The 13,054-nt window shown below is 39.0% G+C and overlaps 1 protein-coding gene across 3 annotated transcripts in view; it reads left to right on the forward strand.

The window, feature by feature from the left end:
- LOC104468083 (chromosome unknown open reading frame, human C2orf43) overlaps nt 1–13,054 on the forward strand; it is a 107,746-nt gene that overhangs the window by 85,281 nt on the left and 9,411 nt on the right. For all 3 annotated transcript variants that reach the window (XM_010082094.1, XM_010082095.1, XM_010082096.1), the window contains one exon: nt 7,889–7,971. In XM_010082094.1, coding sequence (XP_010080396.1) covers nt 7,889–7,971 — 83 coding nt within the window. The remainder of the gene's footprint in view (nt 1–7,888; nt 7,972–13,054) is intronic.

The raw sequence follows: 13,054 nt of genomic DNA on the forward strand, positions 1-13,054 counted from the left end.
TCCAGCGTCGATCTGTTGATATCCATAGAGCCAACTGACAATGTATTCGTTTAAGATTTAGTTCTAAAATCTTTAGAAAGTAATAATAACACTGCCAGACATGCTTTTCTTCAAAATTGGGAAATCTTTTACTTCATATGTTATTTTCTTGACTGCATTGTGAATAAATCAAAGTGTTTGAAGTTCAGCTCAATAGGTACAGGTATTCATCTAACAACTGGTTAACTGAATTGGTGGTTAAATAACCCTAAGCACTGAAAAGCTTGATTGATTTCAGCCATTATTGTTTGTGAAAACTAATAATTTAGCTGAAGGATATTAAGTCCTTGCTGTGACACTTTGGGTTAAAGAGCTACCAATGATATAAAGCACTCTTTTCTTTTCTGGATCCTTGATTTGAGCCCAATCAGGGTTCCTCTATCACAAAACCACCACAAATAAATCAAACACATTTTGGCACAGTTTGTCGTCTCTGCTTAACAAATGTATGAGACTAAACTGACACTGATCCTTAATCACCTTTAATCCATGGAGAGGGAATGATCCTGCCAGGGCAGGAGAAAGGTCATTGGCAGGATCATGGGGAAAAACTAAGTTGGCAGTTAATTTCATAAACCTGACCTGGGAATAAATGAAGGGCTTCTATTTTCAGGGTAATCTGTGTATATAAAAGATCTGCATATAAAAAGTTAGGATATTTTAGGAGGTATTTATATGTTAAAAGCATGATAAGCATGGTATTTGCCTGTTAAAACTTTAACTTTTAAACTCTAAAGCCTTATTGATTATGATAATTAAATAATTAACAATAGATTTTTTCATTATTAAACACTGGTGACCTGGTTATGAATTACAAGGGGTATCAGCAGCTTGAGATGGAATAGAATGTAATAAAAATGCTTTGGGGTTCCGCAGCTGTCGCTAGGTAGGTTGGCCAGTTTCTGTAGATTTGCAGACAGTTTTCTCACAGAGGCACATCTTGACTTTGGGTACTTACAGTCTAGCCCTTAGCTCTGTTTTTGATGTATTCTTCATTGGATAGCTTTGAAGATTTTTGGTATTTGCTCATTGTGAAATGCAATGTTCAGGGTAGTAGTGGGCAGTTCTAAAGGGACATGATCAATTTGGCTCTGTAAATTTCATTGCTGTTAAAGAAATATATTTTTCAAAAACAAATTAATAGTCACTATGTTTACACAATGCTTTTCACTTCAAGTATTTTGAAGACAGTCTACAAAAAAACCACTTCATTATCATAGCAGCCTGAAGCATGTTTTCAAAATGAGGAAACTGAGACATACAGGTTTTTTAATTTGCACAGGGTCTCAGAGGACTTCAGTGATAGTTCAGGAAAATCCCAGGCCTCCTGACCTTTCATCCCACATTCAGTCTTATCTTTCACCTGTAATGATTTTTCAGAATACCAATTTCAATCTTACTTTGTCTTTACTAAACCCCAGATAGTTCTCTCTTCCACGAGTAGTGAGATATAGTGATGGATGCCAAACAGATTGAAGCTACACGTTCACCGTAACTTCAGCATGGACACCAAGGTCACAGCTCCAGTACAACTTCCACACAGCCCATACTTGCATTTTGAGCCAGGGTCCTGCAGACTTCTCGGTGTGTTTTATTTGGTGCAGAGACTAATTCTGCAGATTTCGTTGAGACAGCTTCATCACTCAGGAAGTTCAGCACGTGAGCTCTAGTTTGCATATTGTATTGTCCTTGAAATCATGACAATCAAAACCAATAAATATTTTTCCAGGACTCTTGGTAATGATTCTGGGAATCTTTAGAGATTCTCAGCTAAAGCGAGCATTAGCACAGGTTGGAAGTCTTTCCACAGACTGTGACACCAGGTAGCAAGCACGGACAAGTGATCTCACAAGGAGGCCTTCCTCTGCATAGCCCAAGGAAAGATTTCAGATGCCATTCATTTGGTATGTCTCAGCTTCTGGTTGTGCCGCGTTCACGGCCTGACTTTCAGAGCGGCTGAAATGCTCATAGTAGCAGTCCCTGGGAGCCTTTGGAGATGGCTTTCTAATTACCCATAAAAAGCAAGTGAATTCTTCTGAGTTACTTCCTTTGAATAAGCAGCTCAGTATTCATGACATAAGGAAAAAGAACGTTTTTTTTTAAAAAAAAGGAAAGAACTAAATATTGAAAAAATGCCAAGGTTAGCAGAGTATGGGAGTAGGAAATAGCACAGAGATTTCTCCCTGAACTTGTGACTTAGCTTTTGAGAAAAATAGCTTTTCTGAAGAAGCTCAGTTTGACATTCCACAGCAGCAAGAGAGATTACTATTCCTGTCTATAATGGGATTTCTTTCCATATAGCTTTCCACAGACATAAAACATCTTATAGTGTAATGTGGATTAGAGGAAAGCAGTAGATTTAAGATATTTTGATCTTAATAAAGATTTTTATAGTGTGTCCCATTATGTTCTTATAATGAGGTTTGGGAAATGTGATGTACCTGAAACAACTGCTAGACAGATGTACACCTGTTTGGAAAATGGGATTCAGGAGGATTTTTGAAACTGGAAAGATGTAGCTAGTAAGGTTTTATAACAGTCGTATCTTCATTCCTTTACTATCCGATGGTTGTGTTAGGGATGTGACTGATGGAATACAGTGTGTATTTACTGAGTTTACAGATAGTACCACGCTCGAATATACTGCAGATATGCTGGACAGGGACAGGATCAAAATGACCTTCACAAGCTAAGAGAAGTGGAGAGGAGAATGCTTTAATTCCTTAAGCAGCCAAGTTGTTTTGTACATCAATTACATACAAGGATGGTAAATCACTTTTTAAGCAATGGGAAGGAAAAAAAAAATTTCTGCAGGAAAAAATCCTGGGAATATCATGGATCCCAGGCTGATGTGGGTTAACATGTCATATTGTAGAGTGACAGACATTATTTTGGTATATATGAAGAGGTATATGGGCTGAAAGAGCTACAGCTCTACTGTGGAAGAGGCAGAAACTCTCCAGCATAAGCTGAAATACCGTGTCAGTAAAATTCAAGAGAGATATGAGCCACTGGACATATCCAGAGGAAACCAAGCAAGAATGACAGCAGACGTAGAGAACAGTACCTAAAATGAGAGATTTTTAGAAGTATAAATTATCTCGCCTTTATAGATATTTGCCCTAAAATTAATTGTATTAACTGTATTTACAATTAGAGGAGCTCAGGGCAACATGCTTAGACGTGAATGCGGCAAATACGTATGCTTATCAGTTTCCTGTGGCAGTAAGGTTCACAGTTAATTGCATATGAAATTTAAAAAGTACTTCCTTTTATTGTTTTGCTTTTTAATGTATCATGCTGTAAGAGAGGGGAAAACAGTGTATGAAGTATCAGGAACATGATGGCAACAACACATCTTTAATTGTACTTCATTGCCTCTTTTCGCCACCAGTCTCAGTTTTGCAGTGGCCCACAGAGTTGTGACTGTCAGCATACACAGTTCCTCAGGTGTGGTCATTATGTTTTACATAATGGCATTGCAGAATTCTGTATCATCATCCTCCTATTATTTATGAAACATAATATATGATTTTATTAGAATTTTAAGTAAATACACACAGTGAGCAACAGTCATCTTAGGGGTCTTTGGATTTCTGATTCCATTCCTTGTATTAATTTAGGAGCCTGTAAGAGAAAATAATATTTGGGGGTTTTTCTGAGTGTGTGTTGCTTACCATCTCTTCAATTTTATTTTAATTTGCTAGCACATTGATTTTTTTCTCTCTCTCTTCTTTAGGTCTCTCCTTTCTCACTGCCTTGTCCTCACAAACTGGCTAGCGTTGTGTCCTGTGCAAATACTATCAATAAACTACTTATCCATTGACCAGATCATTAAGAAATAATTTACCCATTATTTTAATATGAAAGTGGACTAGAATCTTAGGCCAGGATTCATCCCACTTCAGTTTAGGCAATTAATTCAAGTTAAGATCTAAAGCCCGTATCACTGACAAGAGAGTCATCTTGGGACATGATTTAACCCACCCCAGAAATGATCAAATCACCAGGTGTGTTCAGTGGTTATTTACAGATTTCAGTAATAATCACAATTTTTTTTGTATGTGATGAATCCATACCTTGTTCCTTGCTGTGATGAAAATCAGCTAATCTAATCCTAATCTTTGTTCTTTGCTTCCAGACTATTTCTATTGTACAGCTGCTTAGTTTCAAACAAAGTTTATTGTCTGAAATGTAACAGAGAACTCTTAGAAGACCAATAATTTTTGTCATCTGGTTGTGTTGATTGGAATGTTCAAGAAATTATAGATCAGGAAGATACTATTTTCCTTTGTAAAATCAGTAGCAATTAGACACTGTTTTTAACTCCCGAAACCACCGGACAAGGTGATTCTTAACGTAGCAGGATTGTTATCAGCTCAGCGATTCTGTATTTAAGGTTCTTCAAAACTCTTAAATATGTACCTTCTACCCCTGATATATTCTGTATTCTCCACTTTTGCTACTTCTTGATATCTCACAACCCACAAAGAAATCATTCTTATTGATAGAAAACTATTATAGAGAGCAGAAAGCTCCTGAAAGTTTTGAACAAGAAAGGTGAGTGCAAAAAAAGGAAAATAATTTAGCTTCCAAACTGTGTAATTATCTTCTTTAACTACTCCCTTAGCCTGTACAAATTCTGCTGTAGGCCTCTTGTTTCTGATATACCTAAGGAATATTTTATTGTTTATTTTTAAATGTTTGAATGTTTGTTCTTGGAAACCTACTTTTGCTCTTTGCAATTTCCTCTTACTTAACGCCTGCTGAAGTTTAAGTTCCTGTTTATTGGCTTCCCTAGGATCATGTTTCCAAAATTTGAAGGATTTCTGTTTGGTTGAAATAGACTCTTTAACCTTGCCATTCATCCGGTTTAGCTTAATCCTGCCTTCCTGGTTCCTTTTCTTGCACAGTACACAAGCCTTCAGAGACAGTTCCTTTTAAAGGAGTGTCCTTATTGCCTTTGCTGTCTTGTGTTTTTACTTTCAGGATCATTATGACTAATCTAAGTTTACTAAGTGTGTGAATTCTACTTCATTTCTTATTTTTTACTGCAAAAAAAAACCCCACAAGCAACTCAAATATGCTCAAATATGAGCAGAACCCACGAAGAACAAGAGGTAGGACAAAGAAACCAGTAAGGTGGGAGAAGGGGAGCAGGGGAGTATTTACTGCTCCCACTTTTCTGTACAATATGAGTGAACTGAAGGTGGAGAGTTGTCTGCACAATTCCGGTGAAGTTGAGTGAGCTGGTAACATGTCAGGTTCTGTGATGGCCAGCATTATTTTCATCCCTGCCTGCCATCCACTGCTGATGCTGCAAGGTAATGGCAGAAGTTCTGACTGCAGGTAGGCTGCCCACTGTGTCCTCCTAAAAAGAACCTTTTTCTGGACTGGAAAGCAAAAGGCCTGGCATGCTAAAATCCTCGTGTAATGGGTTGGGTACAAGTGCTGTTGCCACAGATACCCTGACAAATCCAGGGTCTTGCACTTAGTGCTTTGGGAAATCTCGTAAATCCATAGTAAGACACATCTGTCACCTGAAGGACCAGCACCTAGGGTAGCAAGAGTTGCTCTCCATGTTCTGCCTTTCCTTCTGATAGAGAGTGGGGCTTTTGACAGACAGATGGCTTCATTTATAAGTAAGAGTTTTGAGCATTGAAGTCATATTTGTCACATTAGAAACAGGAATCAATCTGTAATTAATGAAATACATACAGAATTCCTCATTGGCTTTCATTTAAGGTTTTCCTAGATGATTTTTGAAGGTACATTCTAAGATGTGTGTCCTTCTGCTAACAAAGGTGTATAATGCATCAGTGTTTGGAGCTCATTTGAGAAAAAGAAGACCAGCGTCAGGGCATGAAGTTACTAATGCTGTAGGTGGACAGACTTTTGCCAGCTGCGCTACAGGATTAGATAGCTGGGTTGCTAGACACAGAACTGCACAGAGGCCTCTTTGCCAAATAGAATAGGATGCTGGATTGTCTATGTGATGTCACATCTGCAACCCTTTTGTCTTGGAAAGGAAGAGCTTGCTTGTTCCACGTTTAATTGAAAAAGACAGAGCTCTGCAGGCTTATAACTGAATTACATCTTCTTTGGCTGGCTCAGAAGTAGATACTACTTTCTAGGATTTTTTTTTTTTTCACTTGAGAGCAGTGGCTTTGTCTTTTAACATTTGATCTTTGGAGCCATCACTCATCTCTCTGGTGGCATTCTGTTTCCTTAGAGCAGTGCTGGAATTCAGCCAACTCCATGTTTTGGTCACCACCAAAGACCTATGTGATTGCCGTTTCCTCCCCTATCACACATTGTGAGAATGTATTACTCCTGTCTCAGAGCAGTATCAGATCTAACACTGTCATTAACTATTTGTGCATTCAAATTTTAAAAATTGTCAGTGTCATTCCATTTTCTCCTGTTTTTCGGAAGTGGATTTAGCATTTTAGAATAATTTCAGTCTTTCTGGGATCTGGAAATTGAAGTACTTTAAGGTTATTTAGCCATTCAGGGTCTTCCTTTGGTTTTGCAAACTGGTGAGAAAGGAGAAGAATGTTGCCCTTCATTCTCACAAATAGGTTATGAATGTCTCTGTGATCCAACAAGCATAGAGGCTTCAGATTGTGAGGACGGGAGAGGCTTGGCCATCTTATTAGCACAGCTGACTGGGCAGAACAAAAAGGGTAAAAGAAATGGTGATTCTTTGGATAGTGATATTTGCGCATTTCATCAGTACAGCGCAGAAATGGATAGCCCATATTAAAACTGAGCAAGTCTGAACACTCTCTGGAAGACCTCTCACTATGTGCAGACATAATGCAACATGGATGGTCATGTAGCAACTCTTGTTTCTGCAGTTGAATACATGAGGTTTATTCTAGCAGCAAAACTCATAATCTAGCAGGTGATGTGCTTGTTCAAAGCCAGGTTTTGGACTGTGCGCTGAAATTTCTTGCCAAGCTTCTATAGGTTCTGTTGTAACAGAAGGCAGGCTAGGTGGACACAGTGTGGTCCTTCTGTGTCAAAATGTTTAAATTTATGAATATTTAGTTCTCCAAGCAAACTGACCCACTTTGCGGAACTGTCTAACATACATGGGACCTACCAGAACTCCACATCTCATAAAATTAGACTGCTTTTAATTAGGTGTCCAAACTTAGACTCAACCATTTATGTCTCTGAGACAGTACCTTGCAGACCAAGACATCCCAGAAAGGTAAGGCTTAGACATTTGGTGTCCAGTGCAGTCCTGTCTGGGTAAGTACTGTCAATATTATGCAGGACTGCAGTTTTCAATTATACTATTATTTGCCATTATTTTTATTATTTGTTATGTTGAATATTTGAATGACTTGAATATTGAAATGTCAGTAGTTTAATAGTCTGTTGATTAATAATGCCTTTTAGTTAATGCTTTGTACTTAAAAGTCCACTCTTGCAAACGCTTCATGGGTGATTTATCATGCTCACCTTTACCTTTCTGAAAGTATGTAGTGAAAGGTAGTCATCGAAGTTCCTTCACCAGTCAGTAGAGAAAGAGTCATCACCATGGGCTGATTCAGAAGTCTGTAAGGTAGATGATGGAGTTACGTTCCACAGGTGTCTTTCCCTTTCCATTAATTATGGAATTGATTAATTGGGGGTGACAGTTTAGTCTATATGCCTTTTTGATTATTCCGTTAGTTGGGTTAAATGCTGCCATTTCTGTCAGTGGGATTCTTTTCAGTGCGATTGCCAAAATTATGAGTGCTCTAGGTGCCTTCCATTTTTGCAGGGCTGGGCCCGTATTATTTTTTATAAAACATTTGCTATGTAATTACATTATTGAATGTTTCTTTTTTTGCAGCCAACATCTTGTACATGGCAAGCCAAGAAATGATGAAGGTTGTGGAGAGAGACAGTACAACCATAAAGCAAAATTTAAAGAAGGTAACTATTTAATCCTCAGAGTTTTCATGGGAAGCCCACATGCATGAGGAAGTGTTACATCCAGTTGTATTTGTGCAAAACCAAAATTTCAGCAGGCTTGATTCTGCTTTTCTTGTAGTGTCATTCTGTTGACTTCAGAGAAGCCATTAAAGGGGTCACTAATCATTGAAATGTCATTGATCCACACCTTTGTAGATGTAGCATTCACCTCTATCAGATGTAGTATCACATCTGGTATGTTTTTTTCTTGGTGGAGGAGAAACAGTCTGTGTTCTAGCTGAGCCTGAGATGTGGTTCCAGTGAGGCCAGTAGTTACCTGGGTTCTGATCAGACGGGCAGATGGCCAGTCAGGACACGAGTGTAGGCTGATTGACCAAATCCTCTGACTTGGCTGCTGGACAGGTCAAGCAGAATATGTACCATCTATGTTGTGTGGTGTCAGTTAATATTGTGGGATTCTGCAGGCTTGATTTTTCCATGGCATCAAAACATAACAGAGGGGAGTCAGAAAAATTATTATGGCTCCACAGTTTCAGCCGTTCAACTGTAGTGTAAGAGAAGGATACGGGAAGTACATTCCTTGGAGACTGGAGCTACTGCTATACAAGTAAATGAAGTAGATTGGGGGACCTTTCTCCTGCACTGAACTTTCTTGTCTGTACTGATTTATTGTTGAAAGAGATCCTGGTACAGTTTTGGTCTGGACGGATAGCATTCTCCCAGTCAATTCCCAGGCACGGTTCAGGGGTTGGCACAGGCCAGGAACTGTTGAGTTTTGATGTGGTCACCCTGTTTTGGAGGCTGAGAGAATTTAATAGTGTGGCCATGGTCAGACAATTCCAGATGTCTTATGAGCCAGAAAACTGTCACATTTCATAAACTACTATTGGTGTAGCCTCTGTCTGAGTAGATAATCAGTATCACATTATTCTGTGTCCCTTTCCTTCCCTCCATTTTTTGGTATCATCCCTGTCTTTTTGCTAGAAGAATGATTCCAGCACTTTGCACTGGCAAAGATTTTCCTTGAAGAATGGAATTTTCTAGGACAGAGGTCCTAGATCTCTGTTAAGATTACTTTGTGCCTTGTAAATAGATATGGTATAAAGTTCACTTCATAAATCAGTCCTTCTTTTTTTTGGCTGAAAATTGATTTATTTTTTACTTATTCCATTTGCCTTAACTGCACTTTGAGAGGTATGTTCAGATGCTTCAGTTCTAGTTTTTTTTAAAGGAGTTGAAATAGCACACGTGAACAAGGAACACTACACTGCACTAGGCGTGCCTGATTTCTCAAATTTTTATTGCATAACATTCAGAGTTCTCCTGCACTTCAGGAGGAATCTCAGTGAAGAAACTGAAGGGCTGATATTGCAGATTGTGTCTTAAACAAAACTTAGAATCACAGAATCATAGAATGGTTTGGGTTGGAAGGGACCTTAAAGATCATCTAGTTCCAACCCCCCTGCCATGGGCAGGGACACCCTCCACTAGCCCAGGTTGCTCAAAGCCTCATCCAGCCTGGCCTTGAACCCCTCCAGGGATGGGGCATCCACAGCTTCTCTGGGCAACCTGGGCCAGTGCCTCACCATCCTCACAGGAAAAAACGTTCTTCCTAATATCTAGTTTACCTTCTTTCAGCTGATAACTGTTACCCCTTGTCCTCTCACTACGCTCCCTGATAAAGAGTCCCTCCCCATCTCTCCCGTAGCTCCCTTCAGGTATTGGAAGGCTGCTGTAAGGTCCCCCCCCCAGCCTTCTCTTCTCCAGTCTGAACAACCCCAACTCTCTCAGCCTGTGCTCGTACAGGAGGTGCTTACCATGGGTTGATTCAAAGCCCAATGAATTAAAGGAGAACAGTTGATTTTATTGACTGAGTCATGTCTCCGAGTGTTGGCTGCAAGGTCTGCCTGTTCCCCGAGGGAAAGGGAGTCGGTGGCACAGGCAGCGCCGTCACCCAGCAGGGCTCAGTCCCACAGGACCCGAGCAGGGTCCATCGACTTGTCCCAGACAAGACAAAGCAATGAACCAGATCCAGCGTCCCTCCAGAGAATCCTGTGAGGAGCAAAAGGAGACAGGGCCAGAGACAAGACTAGAGACAAAGCCACAACGTGGGTCCAGAGTCCATCCAGGAGACATGGCCAAAGACATGGCGGAAAGCAAGCTGGAAGGTGAGATCCATCCAGGTGACAGGCTGTGTACAATGTAGTCCTGATGTCAGTCTAGGACACAGGGCCAGGGACAGGGCTGGAGACAGATAGTCCTACAGTGTAGCTTGAGAGGCAGAGACTAAAGGGAAAGGACAGAGTTGGAGACCCTGAGCCCATGGGCAGGGAGTGTAGGTCAGAGTCCCGGTGAAGGCTGGTGAGGCCGTTAGTGCCCTGAAACTGCGGTGAGATGGCAGGTTACTGTGTTGGGTTACAACAGTGAAGATCATGACTTCGGGTGCTTTTGGAAATCTTAATCACAAGCACATGTGAGCTTTATTGGATGAGGATGACAGTGGTGACAGTCACCTGCAGCTCCAGTGACTTCAGAAGGTCCATTCAGGTGCTTCACGTTACAAAAATGCTTATTTCTTGTGCGGAGTGAAGGCACATAACCAACAGTAAGAGCTTGCAGGTGTCCTAGTCTGCTTCATCTGTGCTTTTGTTGACTCTGTCAATCTAAGCACAGCCTTGGCAGGCAGGAGCTTTTTTAAACCTGTGTTAACTTTATTTTATTGATTCTTCTATGTCCTCATACTTTCAAAGTGGCAAACACACTCAAGAAAACAAAAAGCTGAAGTGAGCTTTATAAGCTGGCAAACTGAAGAAAAAGCAGGTCTAAAAATGAAGCTAAACACTTCTTTTTTCATTCTTCTAGTAATTTCTGGGAATTTAAGAATTAAGGAAAAATTTTTGCGTTGGCATTATGTTAAATTTGAAGTGTATTGACAATAAAAATGGGCTTAACATATAAAGGTTGGAAGTTTATAAAAACAGGAACTATAGTCCAAGTTGCTATAGAACTGGCAAGCTGTCACTTCAAAAAATTTATACTGTTTAGTAGTCGCTGTGATCATACGCTAAAAGCCAATCTTAACACCTGACTTTGCCAGCTGCTGTGGAATAGAAAAGTTATTTCTGGATCTTATTTGCATTCTGTGATCTAAAGAAGAAAGAAGAAGAGACACTACATTTTCCAATCTTTCCATGCCCAGGTAATTATTACTTGTTAGGGACCAGGAGAAATTTTATCGCCCAATGCCAAATTCTTAGTCTAGCGGTGCTAATTGCTCAGATTTATGTTGAAAGAATAGGAGCTTGAATATTGTTTGGATAATTAAGTGAGGTATTTCACTTACAATCTATAGACAAAAGTTATGCACATTAAATATCAGTGGAACTAACTATGAAGAGGATAGAGATCTGTCTTCTAACAAAAAAATATATGGTAGAGCATGTAAAATATTCGCTCTAAAACTATTCGCCTGGATCAAGCAGTACATGAATGTAGGTTTCTTATTGCAATGACACAGGGAGTTGTGATCAATCACAAAATGCAAACAAATAAGGTAGGGAATACTAATATAGGATTTTCCTGGCTTTGATGGTTAATTATCACTAGCTGCTTGTGTCTAAGCCAGCTGAGCTGTGTTCTTTCACTGTAATAACACCAACTCCCTTTCCTATCAGAAACTGGAGGCAAAGATACTACTGCACTAAAGGAAGTTTATTGTAATTCTTGTACAAAAGGAAGTGGGTGTAATTCCATATTCTTAAAAGATGGATCAGCATTGAGCATCACAGAGCTTTTACAAATAGAATGAAAACTTAAAAAGGAAAGGGAAGATGGTTATGTTGGGCATTCATTAGTGTGCCTGTGATGGACAATGATATTTCCATATAGAGGCTCTCTACAGCACTTAACTTTTAAAGTCTGCATCATGCCATGTTCATTGCTTTGTTTTAAGACTTAGCCTTATTCACTCTTTTTCTGTCAAATAAGCTAATAATCCTATTGTAGTCAAGAAGATATTGCATTAAACAATAAAACTAGAGTGCTTACAGACAAAATTTTATTTTAAAAAATCACAGCTCAGATTTTATATTTATTGAGGTGTATTTTGTTCATTACTTCATGTGTAATGTAGTAGTCCTATTTTTAAGTGTAGAATCTGCTCCAAAGTCCATCTAAATCAATAGAAGAGCTCCCACAGTCTTCAGGAAGTCTTGATTCAATTTGGCAGTGAACTTTCTGTAGTGGTTCATAATTTCTTAAGACCATAAATCATCTCCTCCTCCAGCAACCGAATATCATGATTCTTTTGGTTAGCATGTTAAACCAAAAAAATGTTTATATGCTCCTTGAGTTTAGTTTTGGCAGTGATCTTGTGTATCAGATATATTGATGGTGTAAGGAAAAAGAGAGGAAACATCTGAAGTAGAGATACAAAAATGAAAAAAAAACATGTTGTCTGAGAAGAATCATTTTTAATCAAGTAGGGAAAAGTGTAAACTGGAAGTTTATGGACACATGAACCTATTTTCACATAGATTGAGGAAGTCTGTATTGTGGGTGGCTTATAACCACCCATATAGAGGGTGCTTAACAGTGGGAAGAAATTCAGTTTTGAAAAAAATAAATGAATGAAGTATATGTTTACCACTTCCTGCTTATTTCAGCAGTGTATTTAGAATTTAAAGTAATACAAGTTTATATCACACCAGTAATACCAGAAAATGTCTTCTCCAAGACTTACCAACTAAACAGTGATATGCAGAGACTGAGAGTAAAAATTCCAGAAATGAAGTATTTCCTTTCCACAGAAAAGTGCTAGGTTTTTCTTTTGAAAAATTGTCTTTTCTAGAAAAAAAATTTAAAACTGAACAACCAAGAACTATTTTGACCCCTGAAGCAGCTGTTTTGATGTTGCCCTGTGTTTTTGTTTGAGTCTCTGTAGACATCCACAGGGGTTTAGTAATTATTCCCTGTGAGAGAGCATGATCTGAAGATAAGTGATTAGAAGAATACAACAAATACTTTGCCTGATCACAGCCTGAGTGAGTTGCTTGCCTACATTTGTGAAAAACCTTCCAAACAC

The sequence above is a fragment of the Pterocles gutturalis genome, unplaced genomic scaffold (assembly GCF_000699245.1).
Source record: "Pterocles gutturalis isolate BGI_N339 unplaced genomic scaffold, ASM69924v1 scaffold13019, whole genome shotgun sequence".
In the NCBI taxonomy this organism is placed as follows: domain Eukaryota; kingdom Metazoa; phylum Chordata; class Aves; order Pterocliformes; family Pteroclidae; genus Pterocles; species Pterocles gutturalis.